This window comes from Cornus florida, unplaced genomic scaffold (assembly GCF_030987335.1).
Source record: "Cornus florida cultivar Cherokee Brave unplaced genomic scaffold, ASM3098733v1 CherokeeBrave_3.0.0_Hap2_Chr08, whole genome shotgun sequence".
NCBI lineage: Eukaryota > Viridiplantae > Streptophyta > Magnoliopsida > Cornales > Cornaceae > Cornus > Cornus florida.
In genome coordinates, this window is record NW_026775578.1 from 45,063,691 (window position 1) to 45,086,866 (window position 23,176).

A 23,176-nucleotide genomic window follows, 5' to 3' on the forward strand; every position below is an offset into this window, starting at 1 on the left:
TTTACATAGCCCTAGGCTGGGCTTTGCTGAATATGTGACTGGAACCTCTGTTTTGCTGGACTGACAATGCGCTAAAACCAGAAATAGTCTCTGTTGTGGGATTTCGTGATGTCTATGGTTGACTCAAATATAGAAACTTAGAAGGTCATAATTAAAAGAGGTTGAGCATAGTTGTCAAATCTTTTACGCTGTTATGTGGTCATATTAGACAGTCAAAAATCTTCATCTTTTGTTCAAAATTGACAGGTGTGGTCATAGTCATTTGTCCAAATTCAATGGTCAGATGGAAATTTCACCCCTTTGTTTGATCATAAGTAATAGTCCTTCCATTCTAAAATTACAAATTTAACTTTTTTACATTGAACCTATAAAAATGCACTCATTAGGGGTAAATGGGTAAATTTGATAATGAATTAAGTAAATTTATATTCATATCCATTTATCATGGTTCGCGGTATCGGTCGTGGTTGTAGGGTTACGGAGTTGAACAAAATCAGTGTAAATTGACTTATATAAATCGCATATCAGACTTAAAACGTAAACAAGTATTGAAGGTTTTGGTAGATATCTGTGATGTTTCTTCAAAGCTTTAGAAATTCAAATTAGAAGTGGCCTAGTCCTTATGTTTGTGGTCCCCTAACCCACCTTTATTCCTTTCCTGGTTAAAGACAAACCCTAGTTTCCTTCAATGGAGGACCATTTCAGATGATATTCTAGGTAATTGTAAGTGATTGAAAGGCATGTATGATGTATGCTTTAGCAAATAAGGGAAATTTTAGTGTCAGTGAGAGCCCTGAATTTGGAGTTCTTTGTTTGCCAGTTTGATACAACAAAACCACCACATTTGACTTTGTTGTTTTTTGTTCATTGACTGTGTAAATTAAAGAGTGTAAAGAGGGTTGTATCTCGGAGATTTGAATTCCATGTTATACACCTTTTGTTGTTGTAGTGTACTGTAAACACCGACACACCCTAAATCAAGGTGCAACACTGTTACTTTTGGGTTAAGTGCGGAAACATCTTTAATGTATATTCCGTGTAATATTTTTATCTTTATTTTAAAATTTGTGCTAATAACTCCCTTATTCTTTTAACATTGTGCAAAAACACCTCTAAAACAGATATCTGACATAAAATAATATTGTAATACTCATTTTACTCTTTTATTCTTTTGAAAATACTCAAGGGGGTGTATATGCTAATAATCTTATAGTATATGGGTGTTATGTGTACATTTAACTTACTTTTAAGGATTTTTCTGTCACATTTATAAAAAAGTAATAATAATAAATTTCTCTCTTTATGTTTTTCCTAATAGTGTATTATCTCTATCTGAGTCTAAGTTGAGAGTTATACATTTTCTAGGACTGACAACTCATAAGTTAGGAAGTTCTAATATATGTATTTTTTTTACTAGTCAAGTAGAGAAAAAGAATATCTCAAAAAAAAGTTATTTATTTCCATTGTTGTCATATTAATGGAGAGTATATCATATTGAATAAAAACCACGGTTCTTTTTATAATCATAAAAAAGAAAAAATTATTCTCAATTAAAATTTGATATAGTTATCTTTTGTCATTAAATATATAATTAAAATATTAAATTAAAGATTCTTATTCATTATATATATATATATATATATATATATATATATATATAATTCCTTACATAGTAAAAAATGAGTATTCGAATTCAAAACAATAATAGTTTTTAGAATAAAGTGTAGAAAACACCCTATTAGAGTGCGATATATAGCGAAATGATGTTGTTTAGTACATAAGGAGTGCGATAGGCACCCTAAGCATATATATTTTTAAATAATATGTAAAATGTGGATATAAGGGTAATTTAGGTAAATTCCATCTTAAATGTGTCAGAATGATCCTATTTGCACAAATTAAAACTTTGTGAAAATTTTTTGCATATGAAAAGTGTAATTCGTACTGTAAATATATTATAAGAGTATTCTCTGCACTAAACTTCACTTTTACACCTATAATTTATATGTTGAATATATATATATATATACATACACACACACGCGCACACACATGCACACACTTATCACACTAAAAATAAAATAAAAATTTCCTCATACCTCGAAGATTGTGACATCTAGGATACAATTGTGGATTAAATTATGAAAGCTAAGGGGCAATGAAATAGCAATATCATTCACGTGCCAAGAGCATGACTATTGAGCTTGTTTCGGAGTAAATCAATTTTCCCATTGTTCCAATCATACAAGTGGTCCACTGCATGAATGGTCGAGAATGGAGTAATTGGTGGATCATCATCCAGTTAGGTGGGGTCCATTGAAGGAAGTCCACTGTATGTTCACATTGGTAGGAAGAAGACAATCAAGTTGCTATGTTCAGCTATATTTTTGGCTATTCCCCTATTACAGAAAATGTAATCTGTCCATCCAACATTAAATTTTGTTTACAACTTTTGAGGTGGCACTAGCAAAATTAAGGCAAGAGGTTGAGATAATTAAACAATCATTATGTTACAGTACGTTAACTTAGTAGTTAGTACCTAACAATATCTATCCATATATATGTGTGTGTGTGTTTGTGTGTGTTTGTGAATCCACAGCAGAATTCATACTCGTATAGCTACTGAAGACCACCTTTCAGAGTCAAAGTGGGGGTTCTAGAACTGAAACAGGATAAAGAGTGGTAAATTTGTAAATTCATTTCTGTGTATTATACAAAATAAATAATGCTTTCCTGTGTTCGCATTTCATAATGTTACATGAATGTAAAAAAAAATAATAATAATAAAATAAAATAAAGTGCGAGGCCACTTAGGTTAGTTATGAGTAGGTCGGTGCCTCACTGTAAGAAGTAATGTCACGAAGACGACTCTTACTTATTACTACTCCGTAGTTAATTGGATAAAATTTCTTTTGAGTGTTTAGTATAGTGAGTCAGATTTACACTTTTATTATTTTCCATTTAGAAAAGGGCAATTATATATTTTTCGAATTTGGTGAATGCCGAATAAGGAATATTTGGAGAATGCCGAATAAGGAATATGTCGGTGAGACGATTGAATTTGAATCTCATCACATAATGTCAAGATATTTTTATGCGATGGGGTTCACAACTTCACATCCTTACTCACATAATATCTGTGAACATCTTTCAAATCCAAAAAATGTATTATCTTTGTTTCTAAAAAAGTGTCGCTTTTAAAGTACGGTGGTAGTTTAATTTGTGAGAGTTACGATTTTTCAAAAATGACACTTTTTATGGAATGGAGGGAGTATTATTTTTCTTTTAAAAAATAAATACAAATAGATATTCCAAAGAATAAAAGGAAAGTCGACATCTTTCAAATTCATGTATATTTTTTTTTCAAAAAAAAAAAATAATAATACAATTAGACATTCCAAGGAATAGGAGTAAAATCACATTTTGAATTTAAATTGGGATTTGAAATTAAAATAATAAGAGAGAGAGAAACTTGTTGTACATTCTTTGAATTTGAAATTTGGACTTGCCATACATTCTTTGAATTTATATGCTAGAAAAATGTAGTGAAGCAACTGCACTCGCCTAGTTATGAGTGAGCAGGTCCGTGTCTGACCCTAATAAGTAATGTCACCGGGACTCTTCTTCCTTGTGATAACATCTCTGTCCTTTTAAGTGTTTGGTATAATGATTCAGATTGACAATTTTATTATTTTCCATTTACAAAAAAAACGTAATTATACATTCTCCACATTCTCCGAATTTGGAATATGCTGAATAGGAAATATACGGTGGGGTGATTAAATTTGTGTCTCCTCACATGATGTCAAGAAATTATTATCTGATAGGGTTCACATTCCTACTGGAGTTCACATCCCTACTCCCATAACACCCATTGAGACCTTCCAAATTCAAAGAATATATTATTTTTCTTCAAAAATAATACAACTAGACATCCCAAGGAAAAGGAGGAAAATCACATTTTGAATTTTACTTCGGATTTGAAACTAAAATGATGAGAGAGAAAAAACTTGTTACTGCATTGTTTGGAAATAGCAACCTTAAGCAGAAGTAATGTTTTTGCTTTTGGAGTTTGTTCAACACTATTTAAAAACTTGTTTGGTAACATAAATTTGTTATAAGATTTTTAAAAGCAAAAATATGAAAGTATGTTTGGTAAAACGTGTTGTAAGTTAAAAAATTTGAATGGTTAGTTAAAAATATTTTGTTTTGTTTTGTTTTTTTTTTTTAATGAGCATTGTTTTGTTATGGTACGAAAGTAAATAAAAATATCTTTTGATGCTTCTAATATTGACCTTAATTTTAGAAGTACGGTACTATTCAAAATTATAACACATATTACCAAACATGTTTCGTGTTTTTGCTTCGTTATAATACCCTTATAAAAAGTAAAGAACACGAAATAAAAGTGCTTGTCAATCCGGGCCTAAGTTATTAGGATTAAAGGTTATTACAAAGAAAAAAACCAAAAAAATAAAAAGGCCAAAAAAGGACCTACAACTATTTAAGATTGGATGGTTTGTTGTACTTTAGAATTTGCATATAACAACCAAACGACAGCGTTAAGTTGGACCAATACGTGTAGAGAAGAAGTGGGCGAGTATAGAGAGATTTGTATAGATGAGAAGGTATGGTTCGGTTGTGGCAAAAAAAATGATGCCCTTCTCAAGGAAAAAAAAACTGATAGCGTCTGTCACCACAGAGGATAAAGACAGTTTGAGGAGCACCTAATGCGCTCTAACACGTGGCACCTTGACATGACCTTTACCACCATAAGGTCCATGTGGAGAATCTATGGCATGGATACAAGACAAGACTCGAGCTCTGTCTATACTAGATTAAGACCTTTATCAATATCAAATATATATATATATATATATATATATTAATGAATCTCTTTTAAATTTTATCATGAGAAGAATTACCCTCTCTCTGTCCCTCATCTATTTAGGTTTGGAACACTTGCTTGATTTGTTATTTTAAAAAATATTCTCTAAATTAAAAATTATTTTAACATAACAGAGTTTTTAGTTTTCTGAACAAAACAAAGTTTTTGTATAATTTTTTATATTTAGTTTTTAAAAAATTATTATTATTTACAGAGTTATAAATTAATCAGACCCTAATTTTTTTATTTTTCAAATAATAGATTGATAATTTGAAGTTTTTTTGCGGGACACAATTGGTTCTATGTAGGAGTATAAATAAATAAATCATTATAATTGATAAACTGGATCAAAGTAAGTTAAACTGTTTAATCCCAATTTTAAAAATTAAAGAAACGTTAATTACAGTTTAATTCTGATTTGCATTTAAAAAAAATCAAACCAAAGCGAATTGAACTAGTAGTAATAAATATAAAACAGTTTAATCCCACTTTTAAAAATTAAAGAAACAGTTTAATTCTGATTTGCGTTTCAAACAAATTAAACCAAAGCGAATTGAACTAATAGTAATAATTACTCATATATATATATATTATAAATTGTGTAATACACTTATTCAGAAAATTAAAAAACCTACTATATATCCTACAATATAACTAACCATATAGTATCATAATACATATATTCATCATATATATTTCAATTTTTGGTTTTTTATTTTATTAGTAAGTATATGTATATTATATAGAAAAATTCAAAAACCAAACCAATATTTTCTACGGTTCAGTTCCAATATTTTTTGAATTGTTGGAATTGGTTTGGTTCTGCTTCGTTATAGAATCAGGCTAAATCGGGAAAAAAATAAAATATATTTAGATAACTAGACACATAAATATTTATTGCGAGCACTGTAGTTGAAATGATTCATGAACTCGCCTTTAAATAAGGCACATTTTGAATATGATAAAATAGCCCACGGAATACATTATTCACACTCCCTTATATTAAAATCGTCCTGTTTTGAAAAAATTATGTCAAAATAGCTTTATAAGAATAAGTCAAAAAATCAAATATAAGTCTTTATTCTGTGACCAGTAATAGCTTATCCATTTACTTGAAAATGTAAACTATTAAGTAGAGTTAACATTCAGTCCATATATTCTTAATCCCTCTTCCATCCAAATATGATGTGGGACAAAACCTCTAACATTCTCCTCCATCCGAACTTACAACACCCTCGTTGCGGTTGGGTCATCCTGTCTACCCGAGTGCCTTTTGGGCCGAGCATTTGGCATGGCAGTGGATCAAGGACTAAGTCTAACTTTGATACCAACGGTAAATAGTAAGCACTTATCCATTTATCGAAAAACTTAAACTATTAGGCAGGGTTAACACCCAACCCATATATACTTAACCACTCTTCCATTCGGATCCGACGTGAAACAAACCTCTAACACCTATCCTGTCATAAAATCTGACACATCTTAGAATTTAGGAATAATTACACTTACCTCCTTATAAATTGCCTAAATAATAAAATTCACTCCTCTAGTTTCAAATATTAGACTGACATATCTTGTTCAGGTTCGAAATTTACTTAAATCACATAATGTCCTTAAAAAGCTTGAAATGCTATTTTATCCATATGTTGAACTAATAAATTTATTATGAGTATAATAGTCATTCAGCACATTTTAGTCAAAATTAACACTAACCAAAAACGTCACTGTTAGTTAGGTAGCATATAGGGGAGATAAGTGTAAATGTATTATGGGTATAATAATCATTTAGCACATTTAAGTCAAAATTAACACTAACCAAAAATGTCACTGTTATTTAGGTAGTAGTATATAGGGGAGATAAGTGTAAATATTCCTAAAAATTAATATAATTAAAAAAAGAAAAAAAAAAAAAGAAAAAGAAAGAGAGAGGGCTTTATGGATACTGCCATGAGGTGCATCTCATTATAATTTTTATAATATAATAACATGTGTATTCTTTTTCCGCTATGAAAACTTAGGCCAACATAAAGTGAGCTGGGATTAATTTTAGATAAAATTAGTTTTAGAATCATTGTATTAAGGTTATATAGATAATTACGATTTATAAGTGTATATACAATTTAAAATTGTAATGCTGCTAAATTTTCAGTGATAAAAATTATCGTTGATTTAAAAAATTGCATCCCAACCGTTTTTCTAGTCGTTTGAAACAAGTGCCGAGATTGGTGCAGGGCAAAGCAATGTCTTTGAATACTAAAAGTGATGATGTACATGTATTATAGAAATGGTTTTTATTTATTTTTTATTATTTATAATTTAATTGAATTTATTTAATTTGTCACTTTTACCTAAAATTCAAATAATTACTCATAAAACATCAACATTAATTAAGGCTTCATTTGTTTTGATGTAAAATATTTTTTATTTTATTTTTTTAGGTAAAATATATATTTTTTAATTTTTTAATATTTAACAAATGTCTTAATTACTCATAAAACATCAACATTAATTAAGGCTTCATTTGTTTTGATGTAAAATATTTTTTATTTTATTTTTTTAGGTAATATATATATTTTTTAATTTTTTAATATTTAACAAATGTCTAGGTCGAGATTAACATCGAATCCATCGGGTAGGAAGTATAAAATAACTTGCCAAAAATTGATGAATAAATTATTTTGTTAAATTTTAATATTTTTTTTCTTCTTAAATATTTTATGACAACCAAAGAAAACAGAAAAAATATTTTACGCTCAAACAAAGAAAGCCTAAATCATAATATTTGTGTGTGTGTGAAAATCAAAATTAGAATGCCCTAATATGTGTTTACAAAGTCGTGCAAGTTATTATTTAGATATCTTTTTTTGGATAAAAAGTGATTTTTATTTTTTATTTTTTATACATAAGTGGTAATATTTCACCTAATTTATTATATATACGCAATGGATTCTGAATTTTAATATGATTTTAATTTGAGGGTCTTAAATTTGCATTGAGGTAATAATAATAATAATAATTATTATTATTATGAAACACATATAATAGGTAATGCATTAAAAATTAAAAATAATATCAAATCATATCTTAGAATTAAAAATCGGAGGAATTTAACTAGAAATGGTACTCCAAAGACAACATAAAAGTATTTTTATCCCTAAATTAACCATTAAACACATAGCATAAGTTGTACAATAAAAATTGGCAATGAATATTTTTGTCAACCAAGAAGTGTACTAAACTCTTAACCACCATACTCTGACTTAAAATGATACTAAAATGTAGGCTAACACTTTTATTACAATTAAACTTCAAAAAAAAATATATATATATATTATTATATTTATTTTTTATTCCAAGTTTCCAACTAATATGTTTTCAAAAAGAGGGTTCATACATCGTGTCCATTAAATAAATAAACACATTACATCAGTGTGGTACTTTTTTATATGAAAAACATATCTATCATATTAAAATAAACACAATGTGACGGAATAAACTAAAAAAATAAAGAAGAAAAAGAATCTCATGATGTATGTTACATTATTACATATCATCCATGACATACATACACCCAATTTTTTTAATTTTTATTTTTAGAATTGAAGAAAAAAACTCGTATGATGTATGTTATATATATCATCATCCATGACATAATATATATCATACATTCATCTTTTTATTTTATTTTTAATCTTTTTTTAAAAAAAAAAAAAATGGGTTGCAGAGTCTTCAGTATTCATCATTTTGGTACGTTGTGAGGAAAAGTCCAAAAAGGTTGAGTAGCCAAAACGGACGATCCGAAGGACACACTACACCCCTCTTTTCTCTCTCTAGAAACCTTTTCTTTCTCTCTCTACAATTCTCTCTTTTCCTTTCTCTCTCTATATATATTTTCTCTATCTGCTGAATCAGTAAAATACAACACGCAGAAGAAGAAAAGTAAAATGCTCTGTTTTGCTCTCTTCGCTTCTCTGTTTTCGCTTTGATCTGTGGTGGTTTTGACTCTGATCAATGGACACGTTTTAGGCTGATCAGGTATGAGTATCACTTTCCCGAGAAATGCTAGTTTCTTCTAGTTTTTCTAGGGCAAATTTATTTGTTTGATCGATCGCAAAAAACTTTTACAGAACCAGAATTAGAGAAGGAAAAGTCAGAAAAGTGTCGGAGGGGTTCGATCATGGCTGTTGTTGAGAATGCTGGGCTGAATGTTGGCTCGTGGAATCACAGCGATTCGCGTGCGCCGAACGATGCCGATGAATCGAAGCCGAATCATATTGGGGCACCACAGGGAAAAAGTAACCCTAAATTGCGGTCAAACGATCAGAATTTCCACGAGATCGTTCGTCATCAGCTACAGCAACAGAAGATTATTCCACAGCCGACGACGACGACGACGATTGCTCAGACGAACGGTGGTATCACTCAGAAGACTCAGATCGCTCTGATGCAGCACAGTATCAACGGCAATGGTGTTCAGGATCATCAGACTTTGGCTAATCATCAGCGTGAGGGTTTTAAGCGGGAGATGAGGGATTTGGAGGAAATGTTGTCCAAGTTGAACCCTATGGCTGAAGAATTTGTGCCGCCTTCACTCGCAAACCATGGACCAGTAATGCCCTCTGGTGGACACTTCGGTTATACTAACAATTTTGTAATCAACCCTAACTCAGGCATCGCCAATGGAAACACTGGTAGACGGGTATATTTGATTTCTCCTGTCTTCCTTTATGTTTTGTTTGGTTGCTGAGAAAATGTGAAAAAAAAAAAAAAAAAAGTGATTTTGGGTTTTGATACTTACACTTTCCTTATCAGGGTCGGAAAAAAGAATGGATTTTATGTTGGGAAATTAGATTTTATGTTGGGAAATAAAACATAATGAATATCACTCTATCGGTATTTTGGGTTGTTCTAGTTAAATTTTTATTTTTGGAAACTAAAAGAAGATCAAGCCATAACAAATGAGAAGCTATAAGACTTAATTCCAACATAATTACTCTGATATAGCTAGCCCTTTTGGGTACTTGAATATTTCCTAACTGCTCTGGTGCATTTACGGTTATTGCTTCTGTGAACATAGTAGCTAAATAATCCCAACGTGTTACATAAGGCAAATATTGTATAATTGTTCGGTTTTCCGCAATCTTTTCCATCCCTCTGTGTAAATAACCCAATATTGGTTCGTTACAGATGTACGGGGTCGGGTAGTTTCTTGGTTTTATTTATGTGTTTCTTTTTCTTTTCGACTGTCTTGTTTTTACCAGTGTAATATCTTGTTATTTTTGCTGATGGTTTTAGTTTGCAACTCTATGTTCAGAAGAAAAATAACTCTAATGGAAAGCGAAGGCTGAATAGCAGGACTAGTCTGGCCCAGCAAGAAGAGGTAATTAGGAGGACCGTATATGTATCTGACATTGATCATCAGGTAATTTGTTTTTGGTTGTCATTATTTTGTTTCTTTTGTAGGGTTGGCTTTGTGCTTTTGGTTTTTAGTATTTCTTGGTTGTGAAACAATCTGATGAATGCTTGATTTTATGTCTTCATGTAGGTTACTGAAGAGCAACTTGCAGGTCTTTTTATTAGTTGTGGACAGGTGACAATGTTTCTTTTAGTTATCACATTGACACATCTTTATATTTGTTATTTATGCTAATGGAGGTCCATGTTTCTGAATAAAATCCCCTTATTTTTGTGCTAAAGGTTGTTGACTGTCGTGTTTGTGGTGACCCTAATTCTGTTCTTCGTTTTGCCTTTATTGAGTTTACTGATGAGGGTATGTTGATGACCTTCTTTTACCATTCAATATATTTTTGATGTTTTTTGGTGGTGTTGGATTGATTTATTGGGATATCTTTGCAGAAGGTGCAAGGAATGCTTTGAGTCTGGCAGGAACTATGCTTGGATATTACCCAGTCAGGGTGTTACCTTCAAAAACTGCTATTGCACCTGTTAATCCAACATTTTTGCCACGGGTGAGAAGTTTCTTTACTATGTTCAGTCACGTTTGACATGCATCATTCGTGCACTACGTTCGTTGCTTACTACTTGGAAACTGATTGGTATTATGGTCTCTAGTCTGAAGATGAGCGTGAGATGTGCTCAAGAACTATTTATTGTACGAATATTGATAAGAAGGTAACTTTAATATTTGCTCTGAATCTGGTTAAAGAGCTATATGGAATTCTCTATTTGATTTTAATGTTTACTTTATGCAGGTTACTCAAGCAGATGTCAAACTCTTTTTCGAATCCATTTGTGGAGAGGTTTGTAGCTACTATTATAAGTAACAGACCTTTTTCTGCCACTCCTCCATGAATTCATCATACTCATTGTTATGGATTATCTTATCTGATACAGGTTCACCGCTTGAGGTTGCTTGGGGACTATCATCACTTTACTCGTATTGCTTTCGTTGAGTTTGTAATGGTAATTACTGCAAGCTTTTAATCATTACAACTTGAGTAGTCTTTTTTCCTCATGTAACACACAGTGCCTTGAATGATTTAGTGACAATTGCACAAAGCCTTTTCTTGCCATATGTCTTTTTATTTTAACTTAAATAAATCTCGTAGTTAATGCTTTGAGATTCAAATTGTCTCAACATCAATTATGTTTGGTTTGTGTCCTCCTCTCTTCAGTTTTTCTTTTTGACCTACATGATATCTTCTTATTAGGCTTACAATTTTGCAATGTTTATTTTTTTTACAAATACATCTTGGAAATTGGGCCTTAAGTTGATTTGGACTTGATTGATGATAATTTGTGAACCCCAAGTCTTTGGGTAATCTATGTGAAGAACCAGTTTCTTGTTTGCATAATATGATATTTTTGGTGAAGGATTATAAAGATACATATTTACAAATACTACTTTATTTATTTTTTCAGAAGTGGTAGTTTTGATTGCGAGCATCTCCATTGAAATAATTGAATAATGTGATTTCATGGCTGAAGATGTGAAACATGTGGAGAAAGAACAAAGGTTTTTTGGACTTAGTTTGTTGGAGGTTGTATATGAGCTCTAATGAAATTTAAAATGCTGATGCATTGATTTGGAGCATTTTCATTATAACACACTGTTGAAATTAAATAATGTTAGGAAAGAATTGTCTCTGGTTATAGTCAGGTGGCTATGGAATGAGTGAGCTTGACTTAAAAGGGTTTAATCACACAAGTCATTCTGATTGGGCTGATCAGTTTGCTGTCTTGGAATAATTAACTTAAAAGGCCTAATCTCAACTATCTGGGTTTAATCACACAAGTCATTCTGATTGGGCTGATCTGTTTGCTGTCTTGAGGGCATTTGGGCTTGTATAAGTGGAGTCATCTTGTAATAAAAGATTGTCGCTTTAACATGTATTCTCATGTTTAGGAACAACAGTTCGAGAGGTAGTGGTTAGCTCCTGTACTTGTCTGGGTCATCCAGGGAGATTGTGTGCCCATCACAATTGCTTTTGCTCGTCTATCTCAGATGTTTAAGTCATCCTATTAGCCGAGGTCATTGTGAACCACTTTTTGGCAATCAGTCTGCTACTTGGAAGACTTTTGGACTTTATTCAAATGTGAGTGCATGAGTCATGTTGTGCTGCTTTCAGGGCTCAGCAGCTTGAAAGATGTTTAGTCCCTTGGTGTGCGCCTTGAAATGGGATTTGGACCTTTTTACAGGGTGCAACGTCTTGCTTTGTTTAGGAAACATATTGCTCAATGCTTTTGGCTCACTTTGAGGATTTAAACACGTATTATCTATAACTTGGAATTTATCATCTTCTCATTGAGTGGGAGTCACTACGTTCTTTGCTTATACATAAGGCAACCATCTAAGTTAGATTTTGTCTAGAATTGGTGTTTTCTCCTATTTTTTGTAATTATTTATTCATTAATAGAATCCATTTAATCATCCGGACATCATTATGTAGCCATCTTGTTTCTTGAGTGCCTTGCATTTTGTAAGACATTATCGTAAAGCATGATAGTCTTATTAGTTGTTTGCCAATCTCAAAGTGCTGAATTGCATCTATATCAGTCGTTAAATGGGGCAATATGTTATTAAATCATCTGTTCCCTTCTTCCTTTTTATATGATAATTGAAGATGGCAGAAGTTGTCACTCTTAGATATCCTCTGGTAAATTTTTACAAAATTACATTTTGTAGATTATGTCCTGGTTCTGCACTAACTTCGGAGTCCGTAGTATCTTCTGTCAATTGTCACTGATCTGATCTAATCAGTACTACTGTATACTCTACTAGTATTGTGGTAGACTTTAACTTTTCATGAACAATACTGAAACATCAGGTTTGTTTTGAACCCTGTTATCCTTGTTTCTTGAGTGCTTTCAACTTCGGGTGTTTGATTTATGTGAAATTAGCTCCCTTTTTATTTCAAAATTCTGCATGAAACTGATTATTCTTTGTTAGGTCAATAGGACTTGTGTTGGCTATTTAGTGGATCAAAATTAGGGTCTGTAATTTTGTTTTATTTTTAGGTAAGCTATAATTTTAGAAGTTACTGTCAAGTTAGTTACCTCTTTGTCAAGGTTAATGTTGGAATTCAAGCTTCAACTAGCGGCTAAATCGTAATCTTTGACATCAAGGGTACAAAGGTAAATTGACACTACTATATGCACTCACCAATTAGGATTCATGCAATCATATATTAGAATTTCACATTTGCATGTTTGATTTTGAAAAAACCTAATTGAATTACATAAAATTGTTTTTGTAAACTTGCTAAATTTTAAAATCTTCCAAGTATAAGGCACAGGGCACTTCAATCAATAGACATTAATTCTTGATCGATCGAGCTGGTCGAAACAACAGTCACTTTAGGTTTGAAACTTTAAGGGTAAAGTGCAAGAAACCCTCCTGCTATATAAAAAATTGCGCACCAAACACCCATCCTATTTAGTATGAGCATATAACGTGTGCAAATTGCCCCCTCCGTCAATTCTGACCAAAAATAAAAAAAAAAATCTGAAAACCCCAAAATGCCCCTTTTAAATGACCAGAATGCCCCCCACAATCTTCTATATATATATATATATATATATATATATATATATATTGATAAGTACAATCTTCTATATATTTTAACACCCTTGTGCCGTGTTTGGATGCCCCTCTCTCTCTCTAGCAACATCTCTCTCTCTCTCTCTCTCTACATGGGTATCATTTTGGTTGCATAGCATTTGGGTCTATGGGTAACACTTGGCAAGCCGTTCAATATGCATGCAAATGGATCTGCATTTGTTTTGTGATAACAGGAGATGACAAAGTCTACTAATGGGTTATGGTGTTGTATGGGAATTAGGCATTGTTTGCACGAAACCAACCCGGCACTGCCATCTTGAGATTACGTGCTTGCATATTTAATACCCATTATATATACACACTGACGCATGTACAAAATATTTGCATTTGTTATGATCCTTGAGATTATATGTGCAAGGAAATGGTGGATAACCCAAAGTAGTAACTAATGCCCATGGCTGCAACCAAACTGGTGTGTATATAATGTGCATATTTATACATATAAAGAAAGAGAGTGTTCTGTGTACATGTTGTAGCTTTTTGTGTGTATAGTTACACACACATATATATGTATATATATATATGTATGTATGTATGTATAGAGAGAGAGATGGCAGAAAATGAAAATGGAGAGAGAGAGAGAGAGAGAGAGAGATTGAGAGAGAGAATGGGTCCTTTTTGGACATTTTGCTTCTTCATTTTTTTTTAAAATTTATTTTATTTTGTTGTAAGGGTATTTTAGAGATTTCAATTGGTAAATTGACAGAATGTCCTTATTTGCACAATTTCAAAAATGCAGGGGATTAATTGAATGGTAGGGCGGTATTTGCACAATTTTTATATAGGAGGGTTTGTTTTATTGTTTTTGTTTTTTTTTGCATATGTATTTTTTCCTTTTTTTAATACACTTTTTTTATTTTATTTTTATTTTTTTATAAATTCCCTATTACATTAGAAAATATAGACAGAGAGAGACACGTAAGCTAGAGAGTTTTTATGTAAAATTGTGTGCATATGTATTTTTGTTTTAGCATTCATTAATCATATTGCATTAGAATGGCGAGTGTAATTTATGAGTGTTGACATAAAAATTGTTGCGGAGCTGTATTGAAGAGTTCAACACCAACAATCAATCAATCAACCAAGATTGAAGTGGAGGACTAGTCTTGAGATCAGAATTGCTATTGAAAAAGCAGATTCGTGAGGAGCAAAATTTGTTGACAGAGTGAACTGCGTGCCTAGAGACTCCAGTGGAGAGTGGATCAGTCTGTGTTAAGAGGTAATTAGGGATTCTAGGGTATGTGAACTTTAACGTTAAAGTGGATTTTTTTTATCTGACTGGACTAGGTCCCATCGTTTGTTTCCCATTTGAAATTTTCACGTCTTGGTGTCCATTGTTCGTGCTTTACCTTGCTTTATTTACTTTTGATTGAATGGTTATGATTAGCATAATGGATTAATTTGTATTAAATACTTGATGAGTTGATGTTAGTTTAATTTGAATTGTTGGTAAATTAGTTAAGATTCAAAAAGAATAATTGAAAAATAGTTAAAGTAACCATCAAGACCTATTCAACCCCCTCTATGTCTAGATCACAGACCTACATTAACTCTTTAATAGAGCCCAGGGTTATAGTGCTTATACTATTTGTCTTGTTTTTGAGTATCTTGGTTCCTGGTATGTGGCATAATAAATAAAGTTGCATATCTGGGTCCATAACCAATCAATGTGCTATCATAATCTGAAAATTTTGGTCTCCTGGCATATCAAGGGCCTTAATCTTGATTGTCATAATATTTTGTTCATGATAAATCTGGGAACAGTTAGTGGTAGCAAAGAGAATGCATCCTTTTAATTCAGAAAATTTGGCCCTCGTTGTGCAGGGCTAATTCATCTATATCAATTTCCCTTTGCGGCTTTTAAATTGGTATCAGTTCCATAAACCAGACATTTTAACAGATGGTTTATAGAAGTAGTGAAGAGTGTTCTCTTTTGACACAAGCAACTTGGCCCTTAGCCCCACATGCTCTGATTGTTCAATTTTACAATTTCTTTTCATGATGTCTAAGCTGGATTGGTTCTCTAACTTCACCATTACAATGCATGGAATAGGATAGAAATGACTGAGGCTTCACCACTTATTAAGTTTATAGCGCCTTTTATTTGCCTTTACATTGTGCTTTTGGTGTGTAGGCTGCTAGTGGACTCAATTATTTTACCATTTTACATTGTGATTTTGGTGTGCAGGCTGTTTAGTGGGTAATTATTTTGCCATTTTACATTGCTCTTTTGGTGTTTAGACTGTTAGTGGACAGGGAACAAGGTTCCATCTAGTTCTTTGGTAAGTTTTTTATTTATTAGTTCTTCGGTGAGTTGAGTGCCTTTCCTTCTTTCTTTCTTTCTTTCTTGTTCTTGCATTCTTAACAAGGTCGCAATCTCAATCTCTGTTTTTTTTTGGTCCTGTTCTGTTGATCCATATTCTTTGTAAATTCTTAATTCTGTAGAATGTCTCTCTCCGTACATGTCACTGTTTCCTATTTTTTTAATTAGAGTTCTTGAACCATGACATCCAGCCTAGTGTTAATGGTATTCTATTTATTTAGATCTTCTATATAATTGAGAGGTTTATTGATTTGGGTTGGTTCTTGCCTCTGGCCTAGTGAAGTGTCTCTTGAAATAGTTTAATTTAAGAACTCGTGTATTTTATCTGCAAAAAAAATTGAATATATTGTTTTATTTGTTGTTGTTATTATTTTGCTACAGAGATTTGGGTACTAGAGGTTTTTTGTGGATTTCTGTTGGATGATTGCATTATGTCTTGTGTGTATGGTTGAACTTTTGTCATTCATTTGGTTCGATTTGTAGATTGACAAGTGCTATACTTTTATGCATCAGAATTGGTTGTTATACTAGATTTTCTTCTCTTGCAGGCCGAAAGTGCTATTGCAGCTCTGAACTGTAGTGGTGCGGTGTTGGGATCATTGCCGATAAGGTTGGTTTTATGAACTTTTCAGTGTTCAAGCTGACCTTAAAAAACTAAATCAATCCCTCATTTATATGGTGAACTCTTCTGTGTCTAAGCTGACCTCATTTTTTTTGGTTTTGTTTTGTTTCTTTTTCTTCTAGTTTTCCTACTGTCTTGACAATCCATTTTTTGCATTTGCAGGGTCAGCCCATCGAAGACACCTGTTCGCCCACGCGCTCCTCGCCCATCAATGGACTGAGTCATCGTTGCATTTCTCTACACTGATGTTTTGCTGATAAATATATCTACCCCGCATACATGCATAGAACACAAGACATATCTTAAGGTACTTTGTGGCATATTTATAATTGTAGTTTTTGTTCATTGTAACGGTGCCCTGTATCTTCGCCACATATAGGAGTTTTATTTATGGCTTGTTTCTTTTTATTGTGTAGAGTTGGATGGAATTTCGAGAGGCTTAAGCTGGGCTTTATTTATGTTGCATGCTATGTTGGATTCTTTAGGGATTGTTCCTAGGTTTAACTAGTGTTCAAAATGTTTCTAACTCATCAAAATTCTCAAGTGTAGAATTGGATGGAATTTCCTATGTTGCATGTTATGTTGGATTCTGGCTTTATATATATATGTTACATGCTATGTTGGATTCTATTTCTATAGTCATGTATGGATGAAAATAGTTATGTTGCATGCTAAGTCACAAGGAAGAGCGTTAAAGCGGCAAAATTCAAGTCACACAGAGGGGATCGGGAGGGTACTTGGGGAGCGTAAGAGTGGGAGTGTGCGTGGTGCTTGTTGAGAGAATCATGTGACTTGGGCTCCTTTTGTTTTGATTTTCCTTTTTTCAGGTAATATATGTATATTTTATTTTTATTTTTATTTTTCAATATCTGGCAAAGGTCTAGGACTAGGTTGAGTCCATCGGGGCAAATGGAGCCAACAGCTACTACCCGCCAATAAAACTGAGGTATTAAGAGTAACTATACAGGAAAGAACTTGAGAGAAAAGGCTAATTACAAATTCATTGAACTGATTTCAATAAAATTGCTTATTATTGATATCAAACATATTACAACTTTCTATTTACATCTTAGATTTCTCCGAGGCATGATTTTGCATCCTTCCCAATTAGTACAAACTTTCATTGCGTTGACATTACTGAAAAAAATAGAAAAAACAAAAAGAGAACCCTAATAGTATCTCGAGCATGTGATCGTTCACCCAGTAAATCAAATCACTCAAACCCTTGCCATCTGAGTCAGTGATTTCTCCTGCATGGTCTGCAACACCCTTGCCATCGGAATCAGTGATGACTGTGATTTCTCCCTGATGGTCTGCAATCCCGTCATCATGCCTTGGATGTTGAATGGTCTCGAATGCTGGGTCGAAAAAATCCTCAACCCCGTGAACGGTGACAAATCCATCATTGTAGATGTTCCACTGGGTGATCTTGACTCCATTGATAGAAGCTTGTCCTCCACCCGGAAGCGTAGTGAGCACGAGTGGGTGGCCGGGAAGGAGAGTGTCGAATGTGGACCCGGAAGGAAGTAGTGATGACTGAAGAATCTGATTGTCAAGCTTTGTTGGTACGATATGATACCGAAGGAGTGATAAAGGAGGCTGTGAGAACTCGAGAGTGTTGAAAGCCTCGTCGCATGGGAAAAATATAGTGATTGGGGTGTCATGGTTAGGCAGCAAAGTAGGTAGTGTGATGGCAAGCGTCATTGACATGGCTGTGTAGCCTCTCTTTGAACCATAATCCGCCGCAACGGGTGGTGGCATGATTGAAACAAAACCAAGAAGAAGAAGTATGGTGAAGAGTACTTTGGAATCCATGAGAATAGAACTCAAAGGTTACTGCAAAAACGAATGGCTGTAGTAGAATGTAAGAAATTGAACTCAACAAACCCTAAGAAGTGCTCTTATCAAATATACAAAAGCTTTACCCAAGGATTATAATGCGTATACATTACGAACAGATTTAGTTGTGCAAGGATTATTATGCGTATACATTACGAACAGATTAACGTGAATATATATATATATGTATGTATATATATGTATAAACATGAATCTATGAGAAATTTTGTTACGAGGTCCGGGACTTAGTCCCGGCCAATCACAATGTAATAATTTCTTATATCTTTATGGAAAATCTCGTCTTGGTTTATTATACTTTTGGTGAAAAAAACGAACGGATAATGTGGGGTCAATTATATACACCGTGTATGCAGGTCCATGTGTCCAGGCCCAAGACCTATATTTTTATAAAACTTCCCAAGTTTTGATGGGCCCTTTCCAACCACATGTTGGTTCAAACTCTTATAGTTAGATTTCTCTCTTTTTCCATATATTTTCCAAAATTTCTCACCTAGTTTTGATGCTCAAAGATCAATTATGCATACATTAATCGTAATTGTATGTATATAATTTATAATTTATATGGTGTAACACAAATCCTATTCACTAGGGGCTGACGCATCTTGATTCCGAAGTTTAATAATTTCAGCCTAAATTAATAAGACTCTGAACAGAATCTATAGATTGATTGGTGGGAAGAGAGAATTTGGTGGCTGAATTAATTATTTTTACCTGAATTAGTTTCTTAGTTATATTTATTGATTTGATTACCTCTTTATTTTTATTTTTATTAATTTTTTATTTCAATTATTGGCTCTTCAACATGTTGTTTGCTTTGTAGTTTATACCACCATTGTCACACTATGAATCATGAATGAGGCTGTTGTAGAAAATGGTAGGCATAAGCACTTTGTTTTGTGAGATAATGGTATATCTATTCCAATAGATATTCAAGGGGGAAAAAAAAAAATTTCTGTTCCTGTATATGTATGTATAAACGTTCAAGAAAAGAGACAGAGAAGAGAAACAAATGGGCTTTGGGGTTTTTTCAGTTGAGAGAATCTTTAAGAGACGCAAACTAAGTAAAGGAGAGAGAGAGAGACGTGAAAAATGGAGAAGATGGCTGAGAATGAGATTTTACAAGGATGGGTAAAATATATACTTCCTCTGTTTCTTTTTAATTGTCTATCTCGTAGACTGTGACAGTTATAAAGGTATTTTAAACTTGAAAACTGTGTTCTGGTTATCAAATGTTCAATTGGACCAGGCCTAGAAAATAAAAGAAAGTATGAAGGGTGAATCTACATTGTAGATGCCCAGAGGTATCCCACAAAAAAAAAAAAGAAAAAAAGAAAAAAAAAAGCCATTTTCTCTCAATATAAACTACAGGTCAAGTATGCTCCCAAGTTGGGAATAGATTTTTTATCTTCTTGAGAGAGAAAAAAACTAATAGTAGAATATTGTACTCTACACATTCTCTCAGGGAGGGGTCTCCCGACAGCAAGAGCACCGGGTAGCCGTGTGCTCCATGAACCTGCAACACCCATGGCCTCCACTGCAAATTTTCAGCAACTGTTTTGACATAAACATAGAAAACAAGAAGTTTGCTATTTCACACCAAAACTGTAATGTTATCCCTCGGAGAATGGCCAGGGAGATACTGGTGAGAGACCAGAGTTATTTTTAAAACAATTGTCTGCTAATAAATTGGTGAGAAACAATTGTCTGCTAATAATAGAAAAGCTTGCATATATCTCTACAAAAAGGTGAGGTAGCAAGCTCCTAAAGACTACCCCTGGGCCAAAAAAAATGATGCTGTCATAAACGTTCAACGACTTGGATTCAGAACATCACGAAACACTAACGACTCCGGCTAATCAAATCCTCTTTAATCGCTTGACCAAAAAAATTGAGGGAATAATAATATGCCCTTCGGCGACTCAGTTTCCACCATATGATGCTCCAATGCAGCAGATTCTAAAGGTTGAAAGCTCCAGCCTATTGTGTACGGAATATTAGCCAGTTTCCTCGCACAACACCAAGCAAGACCCACTAGAGAGTTATGCAAAACTGCATTAGAATGAGAACAAGAGGTCAATGGATCTTCAAACCTAGTTTAAAGCATTTCTAAGAATGTACCTTAAGGAAACTACTAGTTTTACATGAACCGCCATCGAAGCAACAAGGGCTTGTAACGACAAATTATTGAATTCATGCTTTCTATTTCAGAGACATTTCCAAATTATTTCATCATCTATAAAGTACAATCTAAGGGAACCGTAAGAGAAATAACAAAAAATCGGTAGAATATACATCCAAGTATAAACCAGAAATTCAGTGGTACTGTGAGGTGCAATCATCATGGTTTTCATAGTGTGACAAGAAATATCGCTCAAACTATTTAGCTTCTGGTGGCCTCACAGGTTAGCACAAAATCCTCAACCATCCTCTACTGCTCCAAATTTCAGTCCTCGGGGTGGCAGATCTGCGAGAACCGCTCACCCCGAAATGACTTATGCTACCCCACTCCAAGCAACGGTCAATGCCAACATCTAAAACCACTCTAAAATCAAACTATATTATCGTGCATGTCCATGGGCCAATTAATATGAACATGAAGTATAGCTATAAACTGATTATTATGAATTCCCACAGCAGCTGCTTAAGGAATTGACAAAAAAAGAAAAAGAAAAAGTAATATATAAGCATAACTGAATTAAAATATCAATCTTACAGTAACATGACTGTTATTGAGTTTAACTATGCTTCAAATTAAAGATTAAGAAGATCTAGCATTGTTGGAGTTGCACAAACAATTACTCAGTTAAATGCATACATAATTAATAAAATTTATATTAATGCTGTCTAAGCATTTTGTAACAACATTGAATAAATACTTACCAAAAATATTGAATTAAGATCGCAACAACCAAAAAAAAAAAAAATTTCATAAAGACCTAATTCAAAAAGGCGGTCGTGTGAGAATTAAAAAAACAGGGGATCTGTAAGCCACTTCAGTTGGGGAGTAGAGATTTTACAACTGATATGTTCCACTCTTGCCTTCATAATCATGACCATGTTATTTTGCAAGGTCCAATTTTTCTTCATATAGTTTCAACAACTGAGGAGCTTCCTCATAACAGGTCACAAACTTCTCGAGGAACACACTCTCTGTGGACTCCAACAATGTCACTCTACTAATGGGTTTCTTAATCAAACCTTTCGACAACAAAACTTGTAGTACTGAATACCTGGGAATAATCCTCTTACCCAAGCTCAATGCCATTAATTTTGGACGACTGGCAATTAGGGAAGACTTCCAACTCATTGTGTTGACATAAAAATTCAGAACCGCCATTATCTTCTCCTCTGATGTCAACATACAACCCGGATGTGTTGTAAAAGCCAACATTGTTTCTTCCTCAGACCAACCCCACTTCTCATAAACCTTCATTTTCCTTTTCCATTCTGATTTGCCCATTAAATTCAATGCGTGAACCGTTGTAACAAACTGGTATTTTGAAGGGTTGAAACCCATTTTCTTAACATCCTCCACTACCTCATTGAATCTTTCAGTTTTTATGCTAAGTGAATTAGTCCAAGCAGTAAGTAAGAACACAATATTCGAATCTGGCACACCTTGTTGTCTCAAAATTTCAATGTTGGAGAATGTATTAGCACTATGATAGTGCTCTACAATCATAGGAAATCGTTTAAAGGCCGTGATAAACTTATCATCTGAATGAAATAAATTGATGAACAAATTGAAACATAGGATGATATGGTTCTCCAAACTTCGTGTCAATAAAAGTGGGCGAGTGGATACTATCTTGGCGAGCTTAGTGCTGGAAATGCCAGTGGAGTAAAAGAACTCGAATTTGGACAAAAAGGTTTTCTTAGGATCCGATAAGAGAAATTTTGGGCGTTTTCTGATGACAGCCGAGATCTGGATTTTGCTGAATCCATGGTTCGTGAAGAAGTTTAGAACTGAATCTGGGTTGTCTAGGGTTTTAAAATTGACTTTTTTGGAAGCAGAAATAGCAATTTCTGGACTAAACCCACATGAATTTATGAGGTATTTTACAGTAAATGAGTATTGATTTGAGGAAGTTGAGATGGATTTGAGAGATGAAGACAGTTTATGGATTGTTGAATCTAAAAGAGAAGAACATCTAAAACGAACTACCAGTGTTTTGCTGTATGTATAAATCATTGGAGATTAAATGTGATAGACACTGTTAAAGAGGAACTCACCTGATCTAATCGTTAATCTTGGGTGTTCTTAAACCAGGAATATCCACTACTCCTACCCTTTCTTTAGGGTGCGTTTGGATAAGCAGGAGAGAAAAGAAAAGAAATGATAGTATTAGTTAGGAGAGAAAAGAAAAAAAAGAAGAAAGGATAGCAATAATTTCTATTTAT

The 23,176-nt window shown here is 33.2% G+C and overlaps 2 protein-coding genes across 3 annotated transcripts; one reads left to right on the forward strand and one right to left on the reverse strand.

The window, feature by feature from the left end:
• Positions 1 to 8,674: 8,674 nt before the first annotated feature.
• On the forward strand, positions 8,675 to 17,545 carry LOC132271551 (polyadenylate-binding protein-interacting protein 12-like). Of its 2 annotated transcripts, XM_059772969.1 has the most exons (11): positions 8,675 to 8,923; positions 9,016 to 9,587; positions 10,203 to 10,310; positions 10,434 to 10,478; positions 10,586 to 10,658; positions 10,745 to 10,857; positions 10,961 to 11,020; positions 11,101 to 11,148; positions 11,243 to 11,311; positions 16,842 to 16,903; positions 17,078 to 17,545. In XM_059772969.1, the coding sequence occupies exons 2-11, from the start codon at positions 9,066 to 9,068 to the stop codon at positions 17,133 to 17,135; spliced, it is 1,158 nt and encodes a 385-aa protein (XP_059628952.1). In that variant the 5' UTR covers positions 8,675 to 8,923; positions 9,016 to 9,065; the 3' UTR covers positions 17,136 to 17,545. The 2 variants fall into 2 exon arrangements, with proteins under 2 accessions (XP_059628952.1, XP_059628953.1); XM_059772970.1 differs by lacking the exons at positions 16,842 to 16,903; positions 17,078 to 17,545 and adding an exon at positions 16,159 to 16,808.
• A 4,288-nt stretch (positions 17,546 to 21,833) lies between these two features.
• On the reverse strand, positions 21,834 to 22,967 carry LOC132270160 (transcription termination factor MTERF6, chloroplastic/mitochondrial-like). Its single transcript, XM_059771361.1, has one exon. It carries the CDS (start codon positions 22,965 to 22,967, stop codon positions 21,834 to 21,836), a length of 1,134 nt encoding a protein of 377 aa, XP_059627344.1.
• Positions 22,968 to 23,176: the final 209 nt, after the last annotated feature.

Coding starts and splice junctions, on each gene's coding strand:
- LOC132271551 (XM_059772969.1), top strand. CDS start 9,066: ATGGCTGTTGTTGAGAATGCTGGGCTGAATGTTGGCTCGTGGAATCAC. Junction 10,311..10,433: donor TATCTGACATTGATCATCAG/GTAATTTGTTTT, acceptor GTCTTCATGTAG/GTTACTGAAGAGCAACTTGC. Junction 10,479..10,585: donor TTTTTATTAGTTGTGGACAG/GTGACAATGTTT, acceptor TTTGTGCTAAAG/GTTGTTGACTGTCGTGTTTG.
- LOC132270160 (XM_059771361.1), bottom strand. CDS start 22,967: ATGATTTATACATACAGCAAAACACTGGTAGTTCGTTTTAGATGTTCT.